Source organism: Capsella rubella, unplaced genomic scaffold, assembly GCF_000375325.1.
Source record: "Capsella rubella cultivar Monte Gargano unplaced genomic scaffold, Caprub1_0 scaffold_3, whole genome shotgun sequence".
NCBI lineage: Eukaryota > Viridiplantae > Streptophyta > Magnoliopsida > Brassicales > Brassicaceae > Capsella > Capsella rubella.
The window spans coordinates 3,096,224-3,124,065 of NW_006238921.1; the positions used below are offsets into that span (position 1 = coordinate 3,096,224).

The window sequence follows — 27,842 nt, forward strand, 5'->3', positions numbered from 1 at the left end:
TTATAAGTTTTGTTTACTTAACCTCGCAAAATTTGTCCCTTTGCGTATGCTCTTAACCAGACCGGTCTCGACTAATCAATGCTAATAATGTCATTTGACTCTTTCTGATGTTTCAACTTTCCACTACGCTGAGGCTAATAATGCAAAAGTAGCCAACCACAAATATAAACATACGCTTTATACTACCAAAAACATATTAGCTTTGAACCACTAAATGATTGAATGATTTAAAAATTTGAGATAATATACAATTAGGAATTTTCTCAGAGATGGCATGATGTATCTTGTTAAACTTTTTATGTTAGTTACGCATGCATGTACCATACACATGTATCATCCGCGTTTCGTTTTTTTTTTGCTCATAAAACTCCACAAGCACAACAAATATCAAAAACGTGTTGACGTGAAAAACCGAATGCTCAACGAGTTTAACATGATGCTTTAGTAGTAGTAACGTGAATGAATAATGATCCTTGACACCACCTTTAATTAGTCCTTTTTATTAATGAATACCCAAAAAAAAGAAAAAGTCAATTTAGTAATCATTAAATAGATCGAGGAAAGCGAACTGTCAAAGGACTTTAAACCGTACGATCTGTTACACGTGGATATTTTGACGGCTAAGATGACTTACATGTGAAAACAGAACCGTCGAAACAGTTGACTTTTGTTGACAATGTTTGAGTCGAGCACAGGATTGATTGCATCACAAGAAACAAAGACAAGACTAATGATGTCCCAAAAACCACGAACTGTGATCTGCGTCGGAGACATCCATGGAAACATCTCGATGCTCAGTAAACTCTGGCTTAATCTTCAATCGGCTCTTAAGTCAGATTTCAGCTCAGCACTCGTCATATTCCTCGGCGACTACTGCGATCGTGGACCGGAGACTCGAAAAGTCATCGACTTCTTGATCTCTCTGCCCGAGAAACATCCTAATCAGACGCATGTATTTCTGGCCGGGAACCACGACTTCGCTTTTGCTGGGTTCTTGGGTTTGCTACCTCGTCCTTTAGATGGGTCTGGTTTCGAGGAAACGTGGAAAGAGTACTCTAAGAGTGAGGAGAGAGAAGGGTGGTATAAAGGTGAAGGGTTCGAGGATATGCATCTCAAAAGTAGGAGATGGGCGGGCAATATTAGGGTTCAGTTCGATTATTCAGCGTATGGGGTGGTGTATAATGGATCCATATACGATGCTGCGTCGACTTTTGAATCCTATGGGGTTCCTCATGGATCTTCTGGTATAATTAATTCTCTATTGACTCTTTTCTATGGTTATAGACTTAGAGTTTTAAATACATAGTTGTTTGCATGTGGCGGAAACTGTGAATTTACTTCAAACGATATATATATACTCTGAATTTGGTGATTAGACAATGATTGGATCTTTGGTTTAGTTTCCATGTCCTCATCTTTGTGTTGGTGAAATCATGACATTTTAAAACTCTATGGGAGCGTTCTGTATATTTGATTTTGAAACTTGTTCGTTTTCCTAAAATCATTTATTTTTACTTTATAGATTTGATGTATGCTGTACCGGAGAGTCACAAGAACTTCTTGACCAATATGGTATGGGTCCATGAAGAGGTAAAAGCTCTTAGCGGGTATAAGCTTCACACGCGGGAAAAATTGCATGTGTAGTCATAGTGTTCATGTGTCCATATTTGGTAAATACTATTGCAGGATGATGTTTGTATAGAAACAGAAGAAGGGCTTAAGCATTGTAAGTTGATCGCCGTACATGCTGGTTTAGAGAAAGGGAATAACGTGGAAGAACAGCTCGAATTATTGAGAGCTAAAGACACAAGCATCCCAAGGATACAACCTCTAGTTGGTCGGAAAACCGTTTGGGACATCCCACAGGTGAACACATCTGAAGAACCAAACTTGTATTAATTAAGATATTGCTCAGTTTTGAAATCTCTTTGTATAATGTTGTTTTCTCCGAAACATTCTTCAGGAACTGGATGATAAACAGACTATTGTTGTCAGCGGCCACCACGGGAAACTTTATATCGATGGCTTGAGACTGATCATCGATGAAGGCGGTGGATATGCTGATAAACCTTTGGCTGCAATTGCTCTTCCTTCTAAGAAGATTATCCGTGACACCGATGATATCTCCAATTAACTATCTTGTTATATTCATTAATCAATAGAGAATTACGTTTACATGTATTCCTCTCAATAATTCAGTGAGTTAAAGATTGAAATTGTGCATGTTGTTAGCTTATGTATGAACCACCTGAATAATAGACGACCAAAGACAAGATTATTATTTTGAAACATATATATAAACCAAAGGCCCATAGAGCCCACTAATACATTATCATTTCAATTCTCAAAGAACAGAGACTAATGGCGCAAAAACCACGAACGGTGATCTGCGTCGGAGACATCCATGGATACATCTCGAAGCTCAGTAACCTCTGGCTTAATCTTCAATCTGCCGTCGACCCATCAGATTTCAACACAGCTCTTGTCATATTCCTCGGCGATTACTGTGATCGTGGACCCGAGACCCGGAAAGTCATCGACTTTTTAATCTCTCTGCCGGAGAAACATCCCGATCAAACTCACGTCTTTCTCGCCGGTAACCATGACTTCGCCTTCTCTGGATTCTTGGGTTTGCTGCCCCGTCCTTCAGATGGGTCTGATTTGAAGGATACGTGGAAGGAGTACGCCGGTAGCGAGGAGAGAGAAGGATGGTACCGAGGTGAAGGGTTCGAGGATATGCATCTCCAAGGTCGGAGATGGGCTGGTAAAATTAAGGCTCAATTCAATTCTGTGAAAGGGATGCCTTATAAGGGATCTATTTACGATGCTGGATCGACTTTCGAATCTTATGGTGTTCCTCATGGATCTTCTGGTATAATTCTCAATCAGTGTCGTCTTGGTTCTTCATAGTCTCTGATTAAGCTATTGCTTGAAAGGTTATTTTGAGTTTTGGTGATTAAGCAGTGATTGAATCTGTACACATTACAATTCTCTGCTACACCTTCTTCTAGCTAGTTATAGTTTATAAATAGTGGTTTCATCTCAAGTATCTTTGTGAATTTGGTGGTCTGGCTATGATTAGATCTCTTTACATTTCAATATAGAGCAATTTGGTTGGCTAAAAATTGGATCTTTCTCGGTTTGGAGTTTACATGTTCTTGTGATTCTCACCTATCTGCTGGTGAATCTATGGCATTTTGAAACTGTTTTGGGATCTCTTTGGTATTGGTAGTGAAACTTGTATGTTTTATTTCTTGGTAGATTTGATGAAGGCAGTGCCAGAGAGTCACAAGAATTTCTTGACCAATATGGTATGGGTCCATGAAGAGGTAATGGCTCTTTTCTCCTACCATATTTATACCATGATGTTTGTAGGAACGGATTTCGAATGGTTATAAAAGCATAAAAACTCAACTGTGGACTTACCAATATATCTCGTGCAACCAATTAGAAAGTTACAGCAATGTATGTTATAGCAGGTATAAGCATAATCGTTTGAAAGTTTATAGTAGTAACAATCCATTTGGTAAATTCTATTGCAGGATGATGTTTGTATAGAAACAGAGGATGGGCTTAAGCATTGTAAGTTGATTGCCGTACATGCTGGTTTAGAGAAAGGGGATAATGTAGAAGAACAACTAAAGCTCTTGAGAGCTAAAGACACAAGCATTTCCAAAGTACAACATCTAAGTGGTCGGAAAAATGTTTGGGACATCCCACAGGTAAGCCACTGAATGAGCCAAAATTTTTGTAAAGTTTTTGCCTCAGTTTTGAAATCTCTTTTAAAATCTGAAACATTCTTCAGGAGCTGGATGATAAACATACTGTTGTTGTTAGTGGGCACCATGGGAAGCTTCACATCGATGGTCTGAGACTGATCATCGATGAAGGTGGTGGATACCCGGATAAACCCGTGGCAGCAATTGTTCTCCCTTCCAAGAAGATTATCCGCGACACAGATAATCTTTCTAGTTAAGTTAATTCATCTATCCAGTAAATTGTCATTTCAAAATAATTGTTGTAGGCTTGTAGCGTTAGCACTACACTCAGTTCTTTGCTTTTAGAAAGAGAAATAAATGGGCCTATGACAGCTCAACTCTTATTTCCAGACTTAAAGCCTTGGCAAATCCAGTAAGCCCAGATCTATGAAGCTGGCTAAGACTAGCGCGTACACTCTATTAACATGATGAACCGAAACTTTTCCTTCTTTACACACACACACACTTGGAGTTGGATCCATTAATTAGGAAAGGAGCAATACTATTGAGAAATAAAAATGGGACCGATGAAAAAGGAGAAAAAGGACAGATAAGAAAAGGAGTTGTCAGAAATGTGCAAACACATGCTTACTTGATTTTCTCTATAAACAATAACGACAGCTGTGTTTACTTCGGTTGCTTCACGTGAATCCTTTTTTGGTTTACGATCATTTCCCGCAAGCCTCAGCGGATAACCAAAAATCCAACTCAATTTTGTTCTCAAGATTAACCAATCATTTTTCTTTTTCCGAATACATTCTGATTGTATCATGAAACAGAATGGCAACATCCAGCTCTACAAAATTAATAACTTTATTTTCTATGATCTTTAGAAGATATACAAGTTGTTTTTTTTGTTATTATGTAACGTGGGAATTGGACCATTTTTTTTGCTGGATTGTGTATATATACCTCAGTTAAAATATGGTTGTTGACACAGAATCTAGTAGTTCAGCTGAAGGAATGTGTATGTACATATATATATATATATATCATTTAAATATATTTAACAAAATAATTTGACACGAGAATCCCCTAATCACACGATTCACGAGTTACGACAATATTATGTGCAGAGTCTTTTTAGGTACGAAGCAGAGAATTTTCAGACAGCATATCTAGATTCTAGACTAGATTCTAGATCATTTGTTTCGTTGACTATTATTTGTTTTTGTCAAAACAAAGTATAGTATATATTTTCATATTTAATTTTGACATAAATAGAAAGCTACGTTCATTTGAGTTTATGGAAACCTAGCTTCAGATAAAACTAATGACTTGTGCTAAATATATATATAGTCGGTCTAAACTGATCATAAACTGTTAATTTCTCAGTATAGTCAATTCGAAATCCTAGAAAAACCGAACTTTTATAGTGAAACGTACAAAAAGAAAAAAAAAAAATTGTCAACTGCATCAAGTCGTCGGAGTTATTAATCCAAATAATTATTACTATTCTTTTGTGGCAACCAATATATATATATATATGAGCAGTATAAGTTGATCAATGATATTGAGTTGTTGACCAACATATATAAAGGCTATCTTATTCACTGAAATTAGTTGTTAAATAACAGTATTGTTAGTATTATCATAAATATATATATATATGCATCTCCATATATATATGATTAATTAACTATCATCGTAATTAACGAAGAAAAATAAACAAAACAATGACGTGCTGATCATATGGACGAAGAAGAAAGAAGGGACGAATATCTTTGTGTATTTGGCAGTTACGCTAATCCAACTGACATCCCCAAAGATTCTGGTCCCTAGCTATTAAGTATTAAACCACCGTTGGAGTTGTATGTATATACATTTGTTTCCTTTGCAATGTTCTAATTAGTACATAAATAATGTACCTTTCAGCCAAAAACAATAACGTTGCTACGGCATAATTAATAGTATTGTAAAATCATTAACTAATGAAGATTATTGCGTAACAAAGTACAACGATCCCGTAATAATTACAATTAACTACTCGTAATAATATACTCGTTATAAATAAAAGAACCATCTGGCATGGACAGGGAGACATACATAAGACATATTGTTGATTTTAATGGAAAATATGAGGTTTTGATCAGAGACAGCAAATCATTCTTCATTAGACCATCAAATCCTAATTAAGTGCTGATGCTGGCAATTAGGTATAAAGTCGATATCCTCTCTTCCTCAATCACGTTCATAATCATCACCATTAAGATTATTCAAATCAAGAATCAATATAAAAAACAAATGGCACAAGTAGTACGTATAAAAGTTTTAATAGTGTAAGCATGTAATAAGACGTATTCGATGGGTTTCCAAACGCTTTCAACACACTACTATCCGATATAAGTTTTGTTTCGCTAATTTGAACACATGCACACGAAACGAAATTCAGATTGGTTCAGAAATCAGAATGTTACAATTTTTCTTTCTCTTTAATATAGTACTATAATTTACTTACAAAACAAGAACAAGTTGGGATCCAAAAAAGAATATATAAAGAAAAAGCATATGGGTGGCAAATGATAATCTGATGCACGCGATAACACAAAAACACCGGCGGCGTGGGTCCTTTGAGGCAGAGGGGCACACGTCGACTAAGGATCACTCACTCCTTAATTTGTCTATGTCTTTGGTCTTCTCAATCCTCACCCTACATCTAATCTACCATTTTTGTTTTGCTTTTTGCATCATATTAATAATTAATAACGATTTGGCATTTGCTTGCTTCAACCCAAGTTTATTAATTCCAAAAACGAAGTCACAAACAAACTGACAATATTAGCTCAGTTTGATATCAACTTTAAAACTTCATCAGATCAAGCTCAATTAACCAAACCGTATAAACTAAACTAAAAACATGATTTGGTTATTAGACTATATAAAGACATTGTGAAACAATATATTATATAGGGTTATGGTTTTATGTCAATTACAAGTAGGTAAGCTATCTTTCTAACTCTAAATAAACACAACAAAGCCTTGCAAAAAAAAAAAAAGTTGATTCATTAATTCTTAACAACTGAAATCTTGGATACTAACTAATAACACAACTTTGTCCTATTAATTTGTGGGACAAACAACAGAATTCAAATTGGCTAATGAGGACAAGATTTTAAAACCCTACCAATTTTTAAAAGAATGTGAGTATCATTAATTTATATATCGAGTTGATATGATGGGCTAAGCTTAGAGGAATAATTTTATATAGTAGTATACATTGACATAAAAGCAAATTCCATTAAGAGAAAAAAGGAAAAAGAGTGAAGAAAAAAGAAAGAAAGAAGGATTCTTGCTTCGAAGGCCCGTAGTTGAAGCCGTTGGCAGAGATAGAGAGAGAGAGAGGCTACACTGCTCTTTGCCTTCATTTTCACGTTTCTCCTCTCTCTTTTTCCTTATTACTAACTTTTTTTCCCCCTTTTTTCCAAAGAGAATAATGCAAATTAATTAGCACAACGTTAATTATGTACAAAATTTTGACCATCTATATATGTTTCGGTCCTTGTTTTACAAAACCTATTTGATTTTTCTGTTATTTATAAGCATATTGGATATATCTCTATTGAGATATATTCTCTCGTATGTATATACGTTTGTTATTTGACTTACCGATTGATGATACCAAAAAAAAAAGAAGATCAATTATAGTATCATAGTTTGTTTTTTAAGGGTCAAAAAGAAATATAAATGTGGTTTTAAAAGAAATGAGGATAAAATGAAAATAACTAAATAAATAGCATGACGCATGCTCTCATCAGTAGAAACAATTTAGGGTTTAGCTTACGAAATTAATGATCTAGATTTGGTCGTAATTGGACCAATGGTGTTAACCAGAATAAAGAAAGTGGTTTAGTTTGGTTCGGTAATATTACGGTTTAAGACGCGACAGCTGACGAGAGAGCTGTCCTCCGGGTTTTGCTTCCTTCATCGGATAACAAAAAAAAGATCCAACGGTTACAATAATCAGAGATTCTCCTTCCTTTTTTCTTATAACAAAATTTATAAATAAAAAACAAAATCAATAAAATCCTCTATCGGTTGTTGGTGGCAGTTACGTAATTTCACCTAATAACTTTTTTTTGGCCTGTTATGTTGTTATCTCCTTTTTTTTTAATATATATATTATTAATAAGTTCAATATAATATTTTAATATATTAAAAGTTCCCGTTATACAAATAATAAAATATAATAATTATCTTTTTATGTATATATGCTCATATCAGAGCATTATTTCTGGGCTCAAAAAGAAAAGCTCAGTTTAGCTCATTTTTCTCTACCACAGAAGAATCTAGAACCAGACAGAGCTAGAGAGAGAGAGAGAGACAGAGAGGAAGAGAGATCGATAACGAGAGAGAGAAAGGGCGGGGGATTTCAGTGAATATGAAGGAGATGCAAGCAATAGAGACGTCGCAGCCGACGACGGTGGCTCCGGCGGTGCATAGCCGACAGTTGGGAGCTCAGTTGTCGGGAAGTATGAGTTTCAGCAGCCAAATGTCCAAGGAAGACGAGGAGATGTCTAGGACTGCGTTGTCTGCCTTCAGGGCCAAAGAAGAAGAGATCGAGAAGAAGAAAATGGAGATTAGGGAAAGGGTTCAAGCCCAGCTTGGTCGTGTTGAAGAAGAGACTAAGCGTCTTGCTTTGATCCGTGAGGTACTTCTTTTTTCATCATTTCATCATTAAAAACTGTTTTTTTTTTTGGAGAATTGTGCTTCAATTTTGGTTTTTTTTTGTTTGTTTGTTATTGAAAATTTTAGTTTGGGAGACGAAATTGAACATTTGTGGGTTTATATAATTGTATAAAATGTGGATTTAATTCATGTTTAAGGGGAAATTGTAGGACCCAAGTGTTGGAGTTTTCAAGATCTGACAATTGCATTCAAGTTAAAATTATTATTTTCCTTCGTTTTTTTTTTGGGTGTGGTTTGTACCCTAGGCAGAGCGAATTTTGGGGCTTTTGGTGTTTGGATTTAGGATCTTAATAAGTGATCAATGGCAAGAAAAGCTGGATTCACTTTGGCTCTAGGGTTTTTCATTTGCTGGGTCACAGGATAAACAGTGAAAGTTTCTAGATTTCTAGTGGAACCCATTTGCTATAAATAAGCTATGTGGATTCAGTTTTATGTGAAAAGAACCATTTGTTTCTTCTGGGTTATGTTGTATGAATCTGGACCTAGCCTTAGTTTTTTCCCAATTTATGACATACACAACAGTGAAAGTTTATACATTTTGTAACACAGATTTGTAAAACCCACTTTCCCTGATAGAGATTGGAAAGATCTTTCCTTTTTTTTCTTTGAAAATAAGCACTTGCTTCTTCTGGGTGATGTTATATCGTTGACTAAGATGATCAGTGGTTAAATTGCATTTCAGGAACTTGAAGGTTTAGCTGATCCCATGAGGAAAGAAGTTGCTTTGGTCAGGAAGAAGATTGATTCTGTCAACAAAGAATTAAAGCCATTGGGCCATACGGTTCAGAAAAAGGTAAGGCCAAAACATATTCAAAATCCCATTGACTTGTATTCAACATATATATGTTTGGTTGAGGTCTCAGATGCTAAGCTGGTATATTTACACAACGTGCAGGAACGAGAGTACAAAGAAGCTCTTGAAGCATTCAACGATAAGAATAGGGAGAAGGTGCAGCTTATCACCAAGCTAATGGAGGTTAGTCGTCAACAAAATGCTCAAACCTCTTTTCTTTCACATTTTGGATCGGTTTGAATGATTGGGTTTAACTGGTCTAGTTGTTCTTCTGTGTTTCTCTGGTTTCTGGTTCTGTATTGTCGGTTATTTTTTCCCATGATCATGCTTGTGTGGCTAAACATTAAGCTAACTATTGTCCCCTTGCTCTGTTCTAAGACATGCATCAAACACCGATAGTTTTAGGCATATTCATGATCTTGCGGATTCAGTGTTTAATCCTTAGGGTTTTGGTGTTGAGTTCTTCGACCGGTCTGGTATTTGTGAGTTTACATGGATCGTTCTTACCGTTTTCTAAAATATCTTGTCTGTAAACCGAACATACTCTTCAAGCCAGTGGCACTCTGTTCTGTGTCGATTATCTTCACTTAGATATGTGTTCTTGACTTAACAACTTTTCAATTTTGAATGATGCGCAGTTGGTGGGAGAAAGCGAAAAGATGAGAATGAAGAAGCTGGAAGAGCTGAGCAAGAACATAGATTCCATACACTGACTTTGAATCCAAGAGAGAAGAAAAACTTCTTGGGACAGAGATCATTCTCTGAGTGTTTTAACTCTACTTTTAGGTTTGGTGGTGGTGAATGTAATTTATATTTTATAATCGTCGTGTGTTATATTACTACTATTATTATCATTGTTAGGGTTTCTTGGAGAATTTATAAGGGTAATGTTTTTCTTAGGAAGTAACTTCAAAAAAAATACTCATCAAGACAGGTTTGTAACTAAACACTTCTTTATTTTTATTTCTTTTCTCTTTATTATTTCTTTTTGATTGGTTTTACTTTTAATCTATTTGATGGGAAAGTAGAAAGATTAAGAGAAAAAATGACAAGATTGCTGCTATAACGGTACGTTAAGATGAAAAAGATTAAAGATGGGCATCAGGCGGATCATACGTGATCACTGTTGTCCTTTCCCCAATTTGGTTCTATTCCCAAATGACCGTTAGAGAAAAATGATATGTTTCTGAAGACAAAAAAACATTTATTTGTATAATATTTACTAAACGTACAAATTCTATATATATTACTACAAATCATAAACCAGGCGTTTTAATGGGTTTTCATTATTCTAGGGAGGGTGCATCAATGAGACACGAAATGATCTATGATACTATGATGTGGCTATTACAATGGGAGACACAGATAACAACATCATAGAAGAAGTGAAAATAAGAATAATCATTCATTTTCTGCAGCCTTTTATTCCATTTGATTAGCATCCCCAGTGATTATTCATGTGGCATAAATAGTTCCAAATTTGTAATAATCCCATGTTTTATTAATTTGGAGTATTATATTACTTACAAGATACACTATAATATAATGTTTATAGATAAAACAGAGATCCTAATAATAATAGTGAGGACAACTCTTGAAAATGTACACATTCTAAAATTATTCTGTTTTCTGAATAAGATTTAAGAGTTTTTTTTTCTCTTAATAAGTAAACAACTAAACAAGTGTAAAAAGAGTCCTTTTGCTATAGTGCGTGTTTCTATTTGAGTGGTATACAACAGCATCACTCACACAGTCACACTACATTATTATCTAAGAAAACAAATATAATTTTGTTTTTCTTCAACACTTTTTGATTTTGTCTCTATGAGGCTCATCATGGTTTGGACATCTCAGGGAATCAAGAGCATTTCTGTAAAACCCACATTATTTCTCAATTTACAAATAATGTGGTATGGACTGGATACGTTACGTTTATTGTTGTTAATTAAGACCTATAATTCTAATGGTTATTAGGCCCACTAGATCCAATCTCTATTAACCAAATAAAGCAATTGCAGTATGACACATTTGTCTTCGATTGGGCACAATGAAGAAAAAAAAGCAAACGAAGAAATATCCATTTGCCATGGATTTTAACTTTCTCAGAAAGGCCTTTTGGACATATGGATACAGTGATGGAAAAAAAGAAAAACTGAAGTTAAATTGCATTGATCTTGATCTCTTTTTCGGTTTAATAGTTTGTTTGTTTAGTAATAATGTCTGGATATGATTCTACTTATCAAAAGATAACGTTCAATGAACTTTATTATTAAAAGAGATAAATGTCCTACATGAAAATGGCAGGTCTCTACTTATCTTCGAGACTTTAGAGATTACATTTATTATCAGGAAACCAAACCAAACCATTCCTTCAACGGGTAGGCAACAACATTTACCAACCTTTACCAATAAACCAAAGCCAATCACACATGACTCCTGCAAACATCCCTCCAGACAAACATAACACCAATATGTTTCCTAGCCCATTTCGCTCCGGTGCCTAAACCAAGTTCCATAATTTGTATAAGTATTATCATCATTATCATCTTTAAGAAAAGCAAAAAACAAGCGGGGGAGGGGGGGGGGGGGGGGGCTGGAATATACCGAGTAACCCATTGGTGCTACTGTTAAAATACAAACAGTCAAGTATCCATTGCTTGATCCCAAAACCGAGGTCAAGAAAATCATCCAGCCTTGGTTTCCATATCTGGCTGTGTAATAGAAAGCTGGAACCAACAAGAAACGTGCAAACGATGTTATCATGAGACCTATTCCCAACTCCATCTTCAACTTCTTGACCAAGGGAACGTATCTTCCAACTAAATCCGAGACGTTGAACACTGCTATCAACATTAGAGGATACCTGTTTCATACCATTGTTCTTAATTACTACATTTTCCAAAACAAAAGATGTCATAGTAAGTAAACATTTTGGTCTTACCAGTCTCCTAAACTGTGTTTTCCACTGTCCTTAGACAGAACACCCGGGAAAATGCTAAATGTCAATAGATATACCAAAAATAAGCTGATTCCATAATCTATGTTCAGTAAAAATAAGACTTTGTTGCTGAACCGATGATCTAATATTATTGGTTCTTCCTCTGCCTGCATTCAAATATAGGTTTTTAGCCAAATATAATTATAACCTCATACATAATTATACTAATCAGCTTATAAATAATTTATTTTGATTTTCGTTTAAACATTACAAAGTATTTGATTCTTTTGGTTATGATTTGTCGTCCCACAATAAATTGACAATAATGTACCTGTCTTGTTGGTAACTCTTGTATGCCTCCAGCTACAAGGTCCGCTGATACAGTTTTGGACCCTTGAGCTACAGCTTGTGCACGGTAGAATTTTACGATGACTAGCTTCGGGAAAACATACGCATATAAAATGACGCATAGCAACTCAAAAATGACGGAGATTGCAAAAAACAACACTGACATTTTGACAAACAATGTTATAATTAATCATCGGATTTAAATACTTACGAAATTGACGTATGTAACATGTATTTTTAAAGAATATAGATATAAACTTACTAGCTTCCTTGCGAAGGCCATTCCTAGAGTCTTTGAATGCTACTTTTGTGACCAGCCTCAATCCAGAGGTAAGTGCTCCCGAAGCAGCTAAGCCAGCTAGAAACGACTGACATCGATGGCCAAAACATTAACAAAACTCAAAAGACTACATTTTGAGCCAATGGGATACACATATTAAAGAAATAAAATGTTTTCATTATTTTAAATAAATGCATTTGTAAAGTGCAAATGTATAATATTAGTACAAAGAGATATTATTATGTTTACCATACACAAAATAAATTTCTCTACAATACCTAAAACTAATTGTAATTTTTTTCTTGGTAGAAGATATGTAAAGTTAAACAAATTAAAAACAATCAAAAGTGTTGTAATTACCTGAACAAACTCTGGTGCCATCAAAGACAGATCTCCAATCATTCCACCTAGAACATGTGCATCAGCTAGACCAAATACCGCACTAATGATGCATACTCCAATGAAAGATCCAATCCCTCCTCTTCCCGAAGTAGCTAAATCTAACTGTCTCATATCAATGTTTAAGATAAGTTAATATCAACAAGAGTATTGTAATGAGTAAATGTTAATCATGCATCAAGCTTTGATTTTAGTAAAAATTAAAATCATTAAAAAAACATTGGAAGAGTGTAACTCACCACTAGGATAGCAAGAGAGCCGAGGGAAAAGAGACCGTATCCAAACAAATTTCGACGTCTGGTATTGAGACTTGCCTCTTTGTAAACAAGAACACTAAGTGCTCCGATGGCAAATGATTGGTAAATGATTGTAGGGATTCTTGATGGATGATACCGCTAGGAAGTTACGGAAAAAAAAACAAATCAAGTCGCGGTAAGTTACCAGCTCTTATTATAAACATATATCTTTTGGGAAAAATAAAATTGTATTGCACTTAGGGGAAACAAATAAGCATAATAGCTCGCGATCGTGAGCATGTTGTTCCATGCTAAAGAACAACCGCTCCCAAAAAGCCAGCAAAAAATTAGAGCATATGACCTTCCCTGCAAATAATTAACCAAAGGGTGTTAAGAAATTCTTTTTTCTTAAAACTATATACTAGTAGTACAAATAGGATATATGTAACCTCAAATCTCGTCGTCACAGGGATCCTAATAGCCATCTCTCAAAATTAAAGCTATTGAAAGGGAACGAACTCAAAGTTTAAGCTAAAAGATATTTGTGTAGTGGACTAAGCTTGTGTGAAGAAGGTGTTATATAAAGGATAAGGACAATGTATGTCTAACCTATCCTTTCAAGTTAGGAAGAAAATCTTAATCATAAATCCTAATCCTAATTAGAGACCACATAACAAGGTTATTGGCTAATTAGCTCGGCGCCTATCCATTCCTTATCATGTGGTAAAAATCAACTAGGTAAAAATCCAAGTCCTTATCATGTGGTCGAAAAAGCATGCTCCCTTCGGATAACGATTGGTCGGACTACTAACACGACAATCGGCTAATTAACTTTGGGCTTTAGCCCAATTGAATATTTCGCATTGTACCCAAAAAATTTGTAGTCTGATATTAAGTGGATTTCAATCCAAATTATCTTTTTTTTTTTTTTTTTGACAAACAATCCAAATTATCTAAGTTATATATCTATAATTAAAAGTGGAATTAAAAAGTGTTTTTTTTTTTTTTGATAACAAGAAAACTAAAAATTCTTTACATAATCCTCTAAAATCATGGTTTCGATACACAAGCTTCAACCTAAGCTACTAAACTTTTTATCTTAACAATGAGTTAAACCAAAAGACGATGTTGCTTGTCGTATATAAAAAGTAAAAATCACCAAAACGTCATTTTTGCGTCGTACTTTCAATCGTCAAATATGAAACATTGTTTCTTAATTTTGTGAAATGCTTAATTATGCAGCATCTTACAATATTGACCAAGTGTTTTCCCTTAATTAGTGTCTAGCATCTTGCTTTCTAGGTCTCTAAATTTTTGGAATCTCGTCGTACATCTTCTTAGTCACGCTGCTACCCCTCCCTTATATGATCTCGCCGTCGAATTTGGCTCTCTCCCTCCAAACTTCTCATAGCTTTTTAAACCTCATCAAACTAACTAAGCAGAGCTCTCTCGACCCCAAAAAGTTTTTGTTATTATTTTTGCTATGAATTTACAGTTATTTTCATATAAAGTATGATGATATATGCATACATATGTAGTAAGTGATTTTCCAAAAGTTCAAATTTAAAAGAATCGAATTAGAATTTTTTTGGTGGATGCATGGATTAAATATATTAGATCGTGAATTTTAATATACCAAATCGATCGAGTTGGTACGCAGGTGTGAAAAACTGATCCATCCTTTCATGTGCATGGTCCCTTTAATTTGGTTAATGTATGTTTGCAGCTGATCATAACAAGATATTTGGATTGAACTAAACGTAATATACTTTTTTTTTTTTTTAAAGTCATCATTATTTAAACGTAGTATACTGTCATTAAGATTAGTAGGATATATATATATATATATATATATATATATATATATATATATATATATATAAATAGAAACAGATATAGTAAAAGAACAAAAGCAACCATATCATCTTCATCTGGCCAACCTTACATTGTTTAAAATGATCAAGTGGACGGTGAACATTTTTTGGTTATTGTATATTGGACAGATCATGTAAGTCATCAAACTTTGGTATCCATAATATTTTCCCACATACAAACTCTATCAGTCTTATAAAGTAAAGTATATATGACGTAAGTGTGAAAAAAATATTTCTTGTTGTAAATTATGAAAAGTAAAAAATAAAAAACTTGTCAAAGTTTCCACCTAATAAAAAACTTGTCAAATTTTCCACCTTAGCGATATATATATGAAAGAAAACATATGATAACTATTAAAAAAAACATTTCACTTTCTATTCATGTAAACATTAATTAACATTTTGCCATAATTTGTATGGTTTACCCATGAATGGTTGCATTTAATTTGACTAATTAGTGCACCATTAAAACACGAGTTTGAATATGTGTTTTGACGTAATCTCGAACTCCACTATTATTTACTGAATGTCAAAGTAAACATTCAGTACAAATATTATTTACCTTTTTTACTCACATGTGAATATACATAGTTAAAGATTTAAGAGGTTAAAGTCATGCATGGGACCAATCTTCACTGTAGCTTAAATTCGATTTTTCTTCTACATGGACGACACGATCCGCCCCTATCGCTCTCCCACTCTCTATTCAACCTTTTATATTGTTTTGGTTTTGTTAATTATTTATTATTTCTTTCCAATGGTTATAAATTACCTTTTTTCTATCGTTGGATCAGTAAAAAAAAAGTTTCGGAACAACCTTCACTTTTCCTTTTTGCAATCACACACTCTCGGACTCGTGAGTCGTGACGCTTCTCTTCTACCGAATCAGACTAAATGGAGGACCATCATCATCAAAACCACCAAGTTCAGTACGGTATAGCGCAACCATCTCTTCATTTCTCATCTGATCTCTTCGGCTTCAACCTCGTGTCGGCGCCGGACCAGCACCATCGTCCTCATTTGACCGACCATGAGATAAGTTTCTTGCCACGTGGTATACAAGGGCTTACGGTGGCTGGAAACAACAGTAACTCTATAGTAGCGAGCACAAGCTGTGCTCGTGGTGGGTTTAGTGGCTTTACCGACGGTGGAGGAACAGGGAGGTGGCCGAGGCAAGAGACGTTGATGTTGCTGGAGGTCCGATCTCGTCTTGATCACAAGTTCAAAGAATCCAATCAAAAGGGTCCTCTTTGGGATGAAGTTTCTAGGTCTCTCTATTTCTTACCCTAATTTTTATTTTTATTTCTCTATATATCTCTCTCTCCATCTTTAGTTTCTATGTCTCTCAATTTTTCAAAAAAAAAAAAAAAAAGATTCAGAGTTCAAGATTGTGGTACATTATATATACAAACTTAATTAAATCAGTGATGGATCATGAAAGAGGAGTATTTTTCATTATTTTGTTGTTAGGATTATGTCCGAGGAACATGGATACACTAGGAGTGGCAAGAAGTGCAGAGAGAAGTTTGAGAATCTGTACAAGTACTATAAAAAGACAAAAGAAGGCAAAGCTGGTCGACGTCAAGATGGTAAAAACTATAGATTTTTCCGGCAGCTTGAAGCCATCTACGGCGAATCCAAAGACTCAGTTTCTTGCTATGACAACTCGCAGTTCATAATGACTAATGCTCTCCATAGTTTTCACGCTCCGAACATTCACCACAACGCTGTCAGTCATATTCATCAGAATCCCTTGAGCAATAATACTCAAAGCCTTAGCATTTCTAACAATTTGAACTCATCCTCCGAGTTGGATATAAGTTCCTCCTCCGAAGGAAACGTATCTACTAGAAGCGAGGGGATGAACTGGAAGGCAAAGATCAAGGAATTCATTGGTATTCATATTGAGAGGCTAATAGAGAAGCAAGATTTTTGGCTTGAGAAGTTGGTGAAGACTGTGGAAGACAAAGAGCATCAAAGGATGGTTAAGGAAGAGGAATGGAAAAGGGTTGAAGCAGCAAGAATCGAAAAAGAACGTTCGTTGTGGACAAAGGAAAGGGAGAGGATGGAAGCTCGGGATGTTGCGGTGATTGAGGCCTTGCAGTACCTTACGGGGAAGGCATTGATAAGGCCGAACTCTTCATCCCCTACAGAGAGGATCAATGGGAACATAAGCGACCAAACGATGGCTGATGAAGAAAATAAGAGCAAGATGGAGAAAAAAATAATGAGCAAGAAAAGGAAAGAGAAGTGGTCAAGCCACGGTGGGAATCAACTGAGAATCAAAGAGAATACGATGATGATATATGACAATCAAGAAGACCCGAGCTGCGATGTTGAGCAAGGCCATCATGAAGGCTATTCACCTTCAAACTCCAAGGAAGGAAACCCGAGCTGCGGCATTGCTATGGCGGCTAGTACAAACTGCTTTCCAATGCTCGTTGGAGATGGAGATCAAAACTCGTGGGAGGGTTATGGTTTGAAGCTAAGGAAAGAAGATAATCATCAGTAAGCTAACTTTTGCCATTCTCAAAATGAAGAATAAAGGCTACTTAGGGAAGATGAACAGCCCTAGTTAACCGCAATGTGGAATTAATAACAAGTGAAGTTAGTATAACCAATTATTTACGGACCAATGGATAATGTATTTAATTGGTTTGTAAACTAAAGTTTGTATTGTCTAATTATGAAATCCTTTTTGCTATTATATTCTATGTTACGTACTCCTGGTGTATTTGTATTTACTTGCTTGTGTTAACGTACAAGTGATGCTTATAGAGTTATAAGTGCGACTCGTTCGGTACATGACTCGATGTTTTCATTTAAAGTTAAGGTTATATTAGCTTGCCAAATTCCGTTTATACACGATTGAGTTGACAAATTACGTAACGAAGTCTACTAGTATTAATTATTCTACTAATACAAGAAACCCATGCACATAAAGGTAAGGTAAATATGTAACTTGGGATTGTCCCAGAGCAAGAGACGTACGTACCTATTATCCTTTTAGAAGATATGTACATGAGTAGTAGCTAGACGTCCTGTAGAGAGGAAGAATAGGGTGAGATTTGAGATCAGAGTGGAGACAGAGTAACTATTTGCCTTTAATTCCTAATTTTTAGAGAGACGAGTCAATACACTTCCCATACATTATTACTGCGACATTTTGATTTTGATATATTTTTTTTGTCTTTACACACATTAACTTCTTTTTGACCACTTTACATGGACCACTCCAATGTTACTAACACTGCACCCATAATTTGAAACTTTCAAAGTTCCACTAGTTTAGAGGTAAATAAAACGTAAAAGTCTTGTATCGATCACACGTCCACCATACTAAACTATCGGATGCTAGTTTTGGTTCAGAAATTATGAGTGTAAATTAATATTTTTGTTGTTATTGTTAAGTCTTATATAAATGGCTGTAGTGATTGGTCAAACCTCAAATCAGATCGACCCATTTTGATAAATACATTAATGAATGATAGTTACAGTATTACGTTTGGTGATGGGGTTTGCAAATTGAGGGACAGAAACTGAGGAGATGGGAAGAGACAGTAATTTAAAAAAAATAAAAATAATGAAATGATACATACACAACCAAACTGGTATGATTTTACAATGAAGAGGTGAGATTGTCCCCTACTCTCCCCACCTATGACTTGACATATCATCAACCTCAATATTTTATATTCGATAAAAAAAAATTTATTAAATAAATATATATAATAGATTATTCCGAAATTGAAGAATAGATTTGTAATATTAATATTCAATATTGGACGCAAAAAATGTCATTTGTAATTATGATGTATCATGTTCTTGTATTATCTTTTTTTTTTTTTTTGAAAACCGTTCTTGTATTATCTTAAAACATACTTATCCCTATATTAGTAAAAGATAAGTACAAAAAGTGTTTCCGGGTCGGGTCAATTTCAAAAGATTACCCGAAATTTGTAACTGGATCTTTTAAAATTGGATAGATTAATGGGTTTGGATACATACACCGGATACTTTCCAAATCTAATTTTAGGATTGTATTATTTCCATAACTAATTATAAGATTTACTAATATTTCTCTAACTAATTTAATACAATCTATTTAAAAAATATTATTCTTCTTTCACTTTTATTTGATATTATTTTTAATTTATGATATTATACTATATAATATAAATATTTAATAAAAATTTAACTTTTTTTTTGCATATGTTGCAATTTAAAATTTTCAAAACGGACATATAATACTCAACTACACTCGGTTAAATATTTTGGACAAGGGTTTAAAATCATTATAAGTATGACCAATATTAAAACCATTGTTACATGAGCATATTTAATATTTCAAATAGTTTCAAAATATTATAAATAAAAGGTTCATATATATAAAACTTTTAGAATTTAAAATATCGAAATATTTTTTTGAAGATATAAATGTAATTTTGGAGACATAATTTTTATTGATAAAATATATTATATATCAAAATATGTAAATTTTAGATAATTCACGGGTAGTTTGTTAAAATCACAATTATAATGATAAAACGAGTTACGAATAATGTTTTTTACGAAATGAATTCTGTTACGGGTTGGACTTTCAAAAAATATATTGTCAATATGTAATTTTTACGTATATTCCTACTTTTACTACAAAAATGCCAAAATGAATAATTTATCGACAAATATTATTTAGTGCTGTTAAATTTTCACCGTGTTTTTAATTGTATCAAAACTCATTATATGATTATTTACTCGCTTTTTCCTTTATTATTTTATTTAAACTTATTATACAAATATATGATTTACCGTAATCGACTGCACTCTAACAAAATTAAAATGTAACATATTCTAATCCGATAAAAGTTATATATATGTAATTATTTCCTCCGCGCTGTAGCGCGGATCCGGACCTAGTTATAAGTTATATGACATTTAACGGTTTAGCTGTTTTTACAATCCTAGGTTTACGCGCGCTTTTGGAAAGTAAAAAACTAGACCTCCTTCTTTTTATTATTGGGCTTTCAAATATAAAGCCCATCATGTAACAATATGTAATCCAAGGGAAAAAAGGGAAAATAATATAAAAAAGGAAAAAATAAAAAGCTTAGGCGGCAAAATCTCGATTCCCCAAGTCTCTCTCCCTCCTTTAGAAACGTTTCTTTAATAATGCTCTCTCTCAATAGCTTCTGCGCAATCATCGATTCGAAAAGAAGGTATGTTTTGCTAAACTCTGTAATCTATTTTATTTATGTGAGGTTTCCTCTAGATGTTTTGATGTTTAGTTCTGTAGGATTCGACCTTAATTTTGTTTGCATTATATGGACCTGGGAGCAAATTGCTACCAAATCTGATTTGGAACTAGTACCAGAAGGCTGATGATATTAGAGCTTGAGAGTGAGTATGCAGATTAAAAAACGACTACATTTTGATATGATTAAATATGAATTGCTGCTGCAGCAAATTTTTCTGTTAAATGACTAAAAAGAAAGATGAGTTCAAAACCAAACATCCATTGCCCAAAACTATGGCAAAGAACCAAATAAAAATAAACATTGTTTTTTTTTTCCTAAGAGTTGCAAGAATCTGAAAGATGATGAAAAAAGCTATGAACCTTTGATGTATACCCTTTAAAACCCATGAATCCAATGTCTAATTATGTTTGCTCTTTGTGCAGTGCAGTCTTTTCGCTAGAGTCTTTGACTTACGATTCACCCTGTCGAATCCCCTCACGCAAACATATCCTGCATTTCATTTGCATGTTCTTGTCAATGGTTTGATACTAATCTGGTTTCTATAAACTTAAAAAGACATTTTTAGCATACCACTCTTGAAATTCTCTCGGATATTCTCCACTGTTAAACCTAAATAAATTTAGAAAAAGCATTTTTGAGACCTGATCTTGGATTTTATATATTCATGCATAAGTTGGCACTTCTGTTTTGGGAATTTACCTTTACAAATCGAGCTTACAGAAGATCCAAAGTATGCGATTCTTTGGGGTAGTTTCCATATCAGTTCTCTTGGGACGTGAATTGGGTTGATACTAGAGCCATGGTCCGCAAAAACCTGCACACAAAGTATGCCAAAATCTAGCTTCTAGTCATATGTTGCTTTTGCTTGTGAAGGTTGTCTAAGTTGGCTTCACTTTTTTAGGAATAGTTTACCTCATTGGTCTGGAAGTAGGTGCCATTCAGTGGGAAGCCTCCTCTCATTGCTGTCCTGCAAGGTATCTGTTCACAAACAAGTAAGTCATTCCTCATATTTTTGCTACTTAACAGAGAGATTCTCTTGAAAATAATAGCTTACCAAGATAGTTCCTCGCACTATTTGTGATTGCTCTTCCCGTATCTTGTTGCATTCGAAACATTTCTTTTCATGACACAATGTACTGTTGTCTCCTTGGAATTCACATCTTTGTTTAGGCAGTTGAATGGAATTTTCAGTTTCACCTGGTATGGCAAATACATGTTAGGCATCATCTATATACATCTAAGGCTGAAAAGTGAAAACCCTTAAATTTGTAGCACTAGCTTTTTAATGTTTGATCCTTGGAACAGAATAATCATGGTCAGTTCTTTTTGTGTTTACCTGGAGTCCAAATGGCTAACAGATAGGGAACTATATCCTCATCTTCTCGCCTCTCAAACTGTTAACAAATTTTTTTTAATCAAACAAGCAGTTTTTAAGACTTTGAGAAGTAGAAATTTTCTTGCAAGAGTTACTAACCCCTTGTAGAATGGAATGGTAGTCAGGGAGCTCGTAACTGTAATAAAAGAAGGAAATAAAAGTTAAAAAGAGAATTAGTATGAGACAAATGCTGATTAAGTTCCCTGATGAAAAGACAGATTTGAAAGAGGCAACTCACACAAGGTGCTCTGTACGTAGCTTTTCCATGATCTTGAGTTTACGTGTAGGTATTGCTGCTGCTTGTGTGCTTAGTACCACCAAATCCGTTGATGTAACTGCTTCCTTGTTGAGCATGATTGTAGGAATTATATCCTTATCTTCCCAAGGATCATTTTCCAAGATCGTAGACATTGCAACGTTGTTATTGTCCCAAGGATAATCCTCAATGTCTGGCATTGTATATTCTGGTTCTGGTGATGCCGGTTCTTCGATGATCGGTTCGCATCTTTGCGCTTCTTGCTCGTTTTCTTGAGAAAACAATAAGGATGGCCGAAAATTAACTACAAAGGGATTTCTTTTATACCTTCTCTCATAGAGCATTACAGTTGTTCTATCGCTCACTTCCGGTTCTGGTAGAGCAAGACGTGCCCTGCGATATAAGAAAATACGATACTTAGAAAAATTGTCAACATCTCTTTCTGGTTAAGCTAGAGTTGATGCACATAATAATTTTTCAATGCGCCTATGAATGAATATACTGGAACTAATTCAGTGACCGTAGCATTTTGTAGGTATAACCTTTGTGCACTAGCGTAGTGTCGGCACTCCGCTTTCATTGGACATGCTTTGCAATTGGGTTTTAATTTGGTGCAAAATACCTGTAGAAACGGACAAGTCAGTTTAAGACCGTTAACAAAAGAAGTTTTGTGAAAATTAACTGAAACACATGAGAATCTGTTTGTGTTTGAGGTACCTTTCCGAATGTGATCATGTGGTAATGCAGCTCGTACCTAGAATTGTATAATACAGTAGAGAGTTATTCAGAGAAGTTGAGGGATCTAGAGTAATGGTATAGAAGTTATACAAAAGAAAGGTTTAACACTTACAAGGTTTTTTGGTCAAGCTTGCAGAGGCGTGGCCAGAGATACTTTTGAACTGAATTCAATACAGGGTACCTGAATAAAATAAAAGACCAAGGGGCTTACACTTATTTATCATGTTTCCTTTCATTTTTGAAGAAAGATCTTTTAGAGAATTTACTTACAGCTCTAAAAGGTGCATTTGCAGCTGGTCAGGTAGTGGCTGTAAAGGAACCCATCCTAGTCTCACAGCTATGCGTCCAACGTTGGTGTCAACCTGCATTTTGCAAATATGTTAATATCTCTGTTGCACATTCAATTAAGGGTAGATTACTCTTCATTAACTTACAGGGAATGCAATCTGGTGTAGTGACAAAAGTCTAACACACTCCACACTTTTCAATCCTAATCCGTTTATGCTTAGTAGATACTCCCTGCAACCATTAGTAGTCACACGTGTCATTTTAGTTCACCCATGAATGCTTTTGAACCATATATAGGATATATATATTGTATGACATCAAGTTTTGTAAATAATTTTCTTACTTGGCTTTGTCAGGGGGAACATCTCTTAGCCACTCCAAGTCAATGCTTCCATGTTCTTCAACCAGTCTATTTAGGAAGTCCTGTCCAAAATATACTTGTTAGATTGTATATTTCAGATATATAGCACAAAAAAATTCTTATTGAATTAGTCAAACCTTGATTCTCTTAGCAAGCATGTTGTTCATTCCTCTTTTTATGATTATAGCAGCGATCTTGTTGACGCTAGAACCCCGAAGTGCATCCCAATCAACTGTGTCCAGCGTTCTTTCTGTTCTCTCTCTCTTTTTGCCACCACTTTCTACTTGCTTTCTCAAACTATCCCAGTCAAAGCTGTCTTCCAGCTTGCTCTTTGCTGGTTTCTTTGACTTTTTCTTTGATTCCTTCACCTTGTTTTTGGGTGGTCGACCTACTGGTCTGGAAGTAGTTGGTTTCTTCTTCTCCTTGTTCTTCACAACCTCCTTTCTTGTGTTCTTTTCCTGGTCTTGTGCCTGAAGGGTACTGTCCAGTTCTTGTTGATGGCTCGACATATGTTGAACCTGAATTTCTTCATAGAATTTGTTTGTGAGTGCATCAACATCACAGTTCTCTACTTCATGTGGTACTTCATTTAGGTTCAGTTCACAGTGAGAAGAAGTAGACGTGCCCGCAGATGGATCCAGCAGCGTCATTGTTGACTGATTTGTAGAGCTCATGGAACTGTCACTGGTTTTAGAGGATTCATGAGCACAAACAGCATCAGTGCCGTCCTCATCATCATCATCATCAATCTCCTCTATGATGACACAAGTTGACTTGCGAATTCTTGGATTTGAAGTTGCTGAACTTCCCCACTCTTCAAGAGATGATCTCTTGTTGAAGTTCCAGTTGACAGGAAACTCAGCGGCAAGATCCATATATGCAGAACTGCAAAAGTGAAGAAGTTAATAATTTGAAAACCATTCATGTTGCTTAAATCCTCTGTTTATTACAAATCGTTTGAACGCATTACCTTGATGAATGATCTGCAACATTCTGGGTGAGGAAAACTCCCACTACTGAATCCACAACAGATCCTTTCCAACGTGAGAAAGTCCTATCCCCTGCAGTAATAGGTTTGCTTTTAGACCATTTTGCATTGTATACAATAAATAATGAGCTAAGATTTAAAACTCAAGTCACGAAGCAATGCCGAAGTTAAAATCAATAAAATAGTACCTTGCACTATACTCATTCTAGCAATGAACGAGTTTGCTCTCTCATGGAACACGTTTCTCTCATCTTTCCACCATTTGCGTTTGTCCTCATCCAATCCGTCAACACCGTCGTTGTTGATACTCGACATCAAGAGTTTAAATACTCGATTTGTCTCGGGATCTATATCTACTTTTGGTAGCTGCTTCTTGCTATATTTTATCAGTACGCGTTGCTCTTCATATAAGGTTTGGTATAGAACAAGTGCACTTTCTTGAAACTTCTTGTTGATATCCAGCTCTTGAAGCTTCTTAGTGACGGAATCGAGTTCCATACTTCTAATCCACATCTCAGCAAATGATGTAACTGCATTTTGTAATAATGATTCAAATGTTAGAAATCTAGTATCTATTTGATATGAAAATGCATTTGCATGTTCAGCTTGTGTGTTGCCAAACCTTTTGGTTTTGGACTTTGCCACTCTCTGTGTAGTATCCTTGCATTGAGTTGGCTTGCTAAAGGATCTCTTTGTCTCCGCTTCTTCCTAGGCACTTTTGGTTGTATCTCCGAGACATTAAGCAGCGGAAGACTGCACTTGCTTGGTACAATACTTTCTAAAAGTTTCGCCAGTGACCCAAAGTTCCTCGGTATGGTCACTAATCTTGATCTTTTTCTTCCCAAGCTTTGATAAATGTGTGAATTACTTGCAATGTCTTCTTCTGACTCAGAGAAAGCTGCTGGTCCTGTGTTGACAAGAGACAGCGTAGAACTGAGGCAATCATTGCCTCGTTCTGAAGACGGATTGATTTTTTGTTGTCTCTTATTGGCATGGATTCTTTTTTTCCGTCTTCCTTTTGGGATGCTACCAAATAGCCCAAGTGTTGGTCCTTCCCCACCTGTGCGATATTCTGAAGGGAAGTCGAGACCACAATACTCCTGGTCTTCGTCTTGAAGGTCAAAGTCAAGTCGCACAGACCTTTTTCTCGACCTTTTAGGCCGAATGTAACTGCTCTCTTCAGAAGGTTTAGTAGCAGTCGCAGCAGAAACAGAGGGTTTTTTAATCCCTGATTTAGATGAGGCTTCGTTTGTTTTGGCTTCACGAACGACCTTCGGCCTGATCTTTTTTCTCTTTGATGCTGGTGTTTTCAGCTGCGCATTCTCATCAATTCGTGGTCTCTTTCTTCTCTTTACTCCTGAAGGAGATCCAGTTTCAAGAATAGACTTCTTGATAGGGTCATGAGGCTTCTGATCAGTTTCAGACAATCTTGTTCCTGGCGTATCTAATGTCACAGGAGGAATCTCAGGTTCTGTTGGTTGGAAACTGGTGCTCACCATCTCTTCAGGTGTAAGATTAAGGTCACAAAGAAACTTCTGTGGAGTTGGCACATCATCTGTGGTTTCATCAAGACAAGAATAAGATATCAGGTACAAATAGAATTCATGATTTGAAACCTCACTAAGAACTTAGTATGCCTTAATTGATTACTCATTTCACTCTGACCTTATCTACAGGTGGTCTATACATAGACGCCTACTTTATCTTAAAGGTCCAGTCTAAATCTATTCTCCAGTGTGTAAAATTTACAAAAGCAAACCATATAACTCTTCACTATACCTATGCTGCAACACGACAATTTAAAAAACATTCCTACAAATTCAGGGTTTACTCACGTTGTGGTGTTTGCATTGTCCTTTCTCCAGGAATGCCTGTATTTATCCCAAGGGAGGATCCAGGGTTGGAAATCAACGGATTAGACTCCATACTCGAGCTATCAATCCAAAAATCCATCAAATATTGAGAACTTGGTGATGCACCAACTGATGAACTTGTGCCGAGTGTGTTATTAGCCAGAGCCAGTAGTTGTGAACAAGACAAGTTGTACAGGCCAGGTAAGTTCTCAAGACTAAGTCTCCTCCTGCATGATCAATAATCAATTCCAGTTCACATCTCTTCCTTATAAAGTATAAAATAACAAAAAGAAAAAAAAAGAAAAGTAATTGCACACACACACACACAAAGATCACACAGCCAAACCCAGTTCATCAAAAATTGCCTTTGTTTTCTCAGTTACAGAATGTTGCTAAACAGTGAAAGATATCTGATTTATTACTCTCTTCCTTTTGTAGAGTTCAGACAAAACAGAATCATGACCAAAAAAAGTATGGAAAATTTCAGAAGAAGAGAGTAAATCACTGAAAGCAGTAGAGGACACAAAACCTGTCTGATTCAGGCACTTGATTGTGCTGCATGTTTTGAAATATGGGTTGTTCTTGTATGACTAGTCCCCTTTGAACCCTAGCTTGTCTCTCTCTATATTTTCTCACTTCTCCTTCCATATCTGTTAAACCAGATCACTTCTCCTCTTCTTTGTTCAATCACAATTGTACCTGTGGATACAAAAAAAAAAAACAAAAATTACAGATCAGGAAAAATAATTATGAAGAGATTAACCGTGCTACATTTTTGGTCATTGAAAAGAAACCATATTTGGAGAAGAGAAGGAAGGGAACCATTAGTGGTAGGTGAAACTTCCTCAAAATGTTTTAATTCTAATGTCATTCAATTGAAAGGGAGAGAGATACCAATAAGTTCTTAAGAGTGAAAACAACAGATTTGATACAAACAAAAGTAATCTGAAAATGAGAGCTTGAAAGAGTTGCAGGAGAGTTTTTTTACCAGCGAGAAAATAAAAGAAAAGAAAACGATGGAAGCCAAGTAAGCCAAGAGTCCTAAGTCTTTCAGAGTCACAGACAAAACTTTTGTGATGATAATTTATAGAGAGAAAGAGAGAGAGAGAGAGAGAGAGAGAGCTACAACTATATATATCCATCAAGTTTACCTTTTTCGTTTATTGCAAATCTAGTCCTTCCTTTTTCTCTTTAATACCAATCTTTTGTCTTTCTTTGCAGGTTTAATTCTTCACATTATGCTATTTCTTCAAAACAATTGTCTTATTATTCAAAATTGGAGATATGCATTCCATATTTTGGTCAAAATATATGGATTCTTATCATATACAATAAAGTTGATTTTATCTATAATTTACAGAAAATTGGCACGTGCCGTATCTATTTAATATATTCTCATAATTTTCATAGAACAAT

The 27,842-nt window shown here is 35.2% G+C and overlaps 6 protein-coding genes and 1 long non-coding RNA gene across 9 annotated transcripts; 5 read left to right on the top strand and 2 right to left on the bottom strand.

Moving 5' to 3' along the window:
• The first annotated feature begins 687 nt into the window (after positions 1–687).
• Positions 688–2,283, top strand: LOC17892364. 2 transcript variants are annotated; one of them, XM_006298118.2, is made up of 4 exons: positions 688–1,244; positions 1,523–1,590; positions 1,687–1,866; positions 1,964–2,283. In XM_006298118.2, exons 1-4 carry the CDS (start codon positions 731–733, stop codon positions 2,132–2,134), a joined length of 933 nt encoding a protein of 310 aa, XP_006298180.1. In that variant the 5' UTR covers positions 688–730; the 3' UTR covers positions 2,135–2,283. The 2 variants fall into 2 exon arrangements, with proteins under 2 accessions (XP_006298180.1, XP_023641718.1); XM_023785950.1 differs by having other exon boundaries at positions 1,523–1,572.
• A 61-nt stretch (positions 2,284–2,344) lies between these two features.
• LOC17893876 lies at positions 2,345–4,110 on the top strand. The gene is made up of 4 exons (XM_006298114.2): positions 2,345–2,872; positions 3,262–3,329; positions 3,543–3,722; positions 3,806–4,110. Exons 1-4 carry the CDS (start codon positions 2,362–2,364, stop codon positions 3,974–3,976), a joined length of 930 nt encoding a protein of 309 aa, XP_006298176.1. The 5' UTR covers positions 2,345–2,361; the 3' UTR covers positions 3,977–4,110.
• Positions 4,111–8,009: 3,899 nt separating this feature from the next.
• LOC17892445 (syncoilin) lies at positions 8,010–10,224 on the top strand. Its single transcript, XM_006298602.2, has 4 exons — positions 8,010–8,406; positions 9,127–9,237; positions 9,340–9,420; positions 9,876–10,224. The coding sequence occupies exons 1-4, from the start codon at positions 8,137–8,139 to the stop codon at positions 9,948–9,950; spliced, it is 537 nt and encodes a 178-aa protein (XP_006298664.1). The 5' UTR covers positions 8,010–8,136; the 3' UTR covers positions 9,951–10,224.
• A 1,260-nt stretch (positions 10,225–11,484) lies between these two features.
• Positions 11,485–14,004, bottom strand: LOC17893811 (equilibrative nucleotide transporter 2). The gene is made up of 9 exons (XM_023786497.1): positions 13,888–14,004; positions 13,694–13,804; positions 13,442–13,597; positions 13,164–13,307; positions 12,786–12,891; positions 12,507–12,682; positions 12,179–12,342; positions 11,842–12,100; positions 11,485–11,737 (listed from the first exon to the last, which is right to left on the bottom strand). Exons 1-9 carry the CDS (start codon positions 13,921–13,923, stop codon positions 11,630–11,632), a joined length of 1,260 nt encoding a protein of 419 aa, XP_023642265.1. The 5' UTR covers positions 13,924–14,004; the 3' UTR covers positions 11,485–11,629.
• Positions 14,005–16,206: 2,202 nt separating this feature from the next.
• On the top strand, positions 16,207–17,939 carry LOC17890582 (trihelix transcription factor PTL). Its single transcript, XM_006299630.2, has 2 exons — positions 16,207–16,580; positions 16,783–17,939. Exons 1-2 carry the CDS (start codon positions 16,207–16,209, stop codon positions 17,822–17,824), a joined length of 1,416 nt encoding a protein of 471 aa, XP_006299692.1. The 3' UTR covers positions 17,825–17,939.
• Positions 17,940–20,716: 2,777 nt separating this feature from the next.
• LOC17893830 (DEMETER-like protein 2) lies at positions 20,717–27,499 on the bottom strand. 2 transcript variants are annotated; one of them, XM_006296616.2, is made up of 21 exons: positions 27,415–27,499; positions 26,956–27,125; positions 26,409–26,653; positions 25,196–26,128; positions 24,762–25,103; positions 24,556–24,646; positions 23,723–24,470; positions 23,568–23,647; positions 23,371–23,455; positions 23,207–23,298; positions 23,049–23,117; positions 22,916–22,952; positions 22,741–22,820; positions 22,181–22,591; positions 22,042–22,078; positions 21,904–21,961; positions 21,622–21,764; positions 21,480–21,545; positions 21,267–21,381; positions 21,138–21,176; positions 20,717–21,056 (listed from the first exon to the last, which is right to left on the bottom strand). In XM_006296616.2, exons 2-21 carry the CDS (start codon positions 27,072–27,074, stop codon positions 20,965–20,967), a joined length of 3,882 nt encoding a protein of 1,293 aa, XP_006296678.1. In that variant the 5' UTR covers positions 27,075–27,125; positions 27,415–27,499; the 3' UTR covers positions 20,717–20,964. The 2 variants fall into 2 exon arrangements, with proteins under 2 accessions (XP_006296678.1, XP_023641980.1); XM_023786212.1 differs by lacking the exon at positions 27,415–27,499 and adding an exon at positions 27,249–27,350.
• LOC111831569 lies at positions 26,081–26,513 on the top strand. The gene is made up of 3 exons (XR_002834655.1): positions 26,081–26,162; positions 26,250–26,284; positions 26,439–26,513. It is a non-coding gene; the product is annotated as an uncharacterized LOC111831569 (long non-coding RNA).
• Positions 27,500–27,842: the final 343 nt, after the last annotated feature.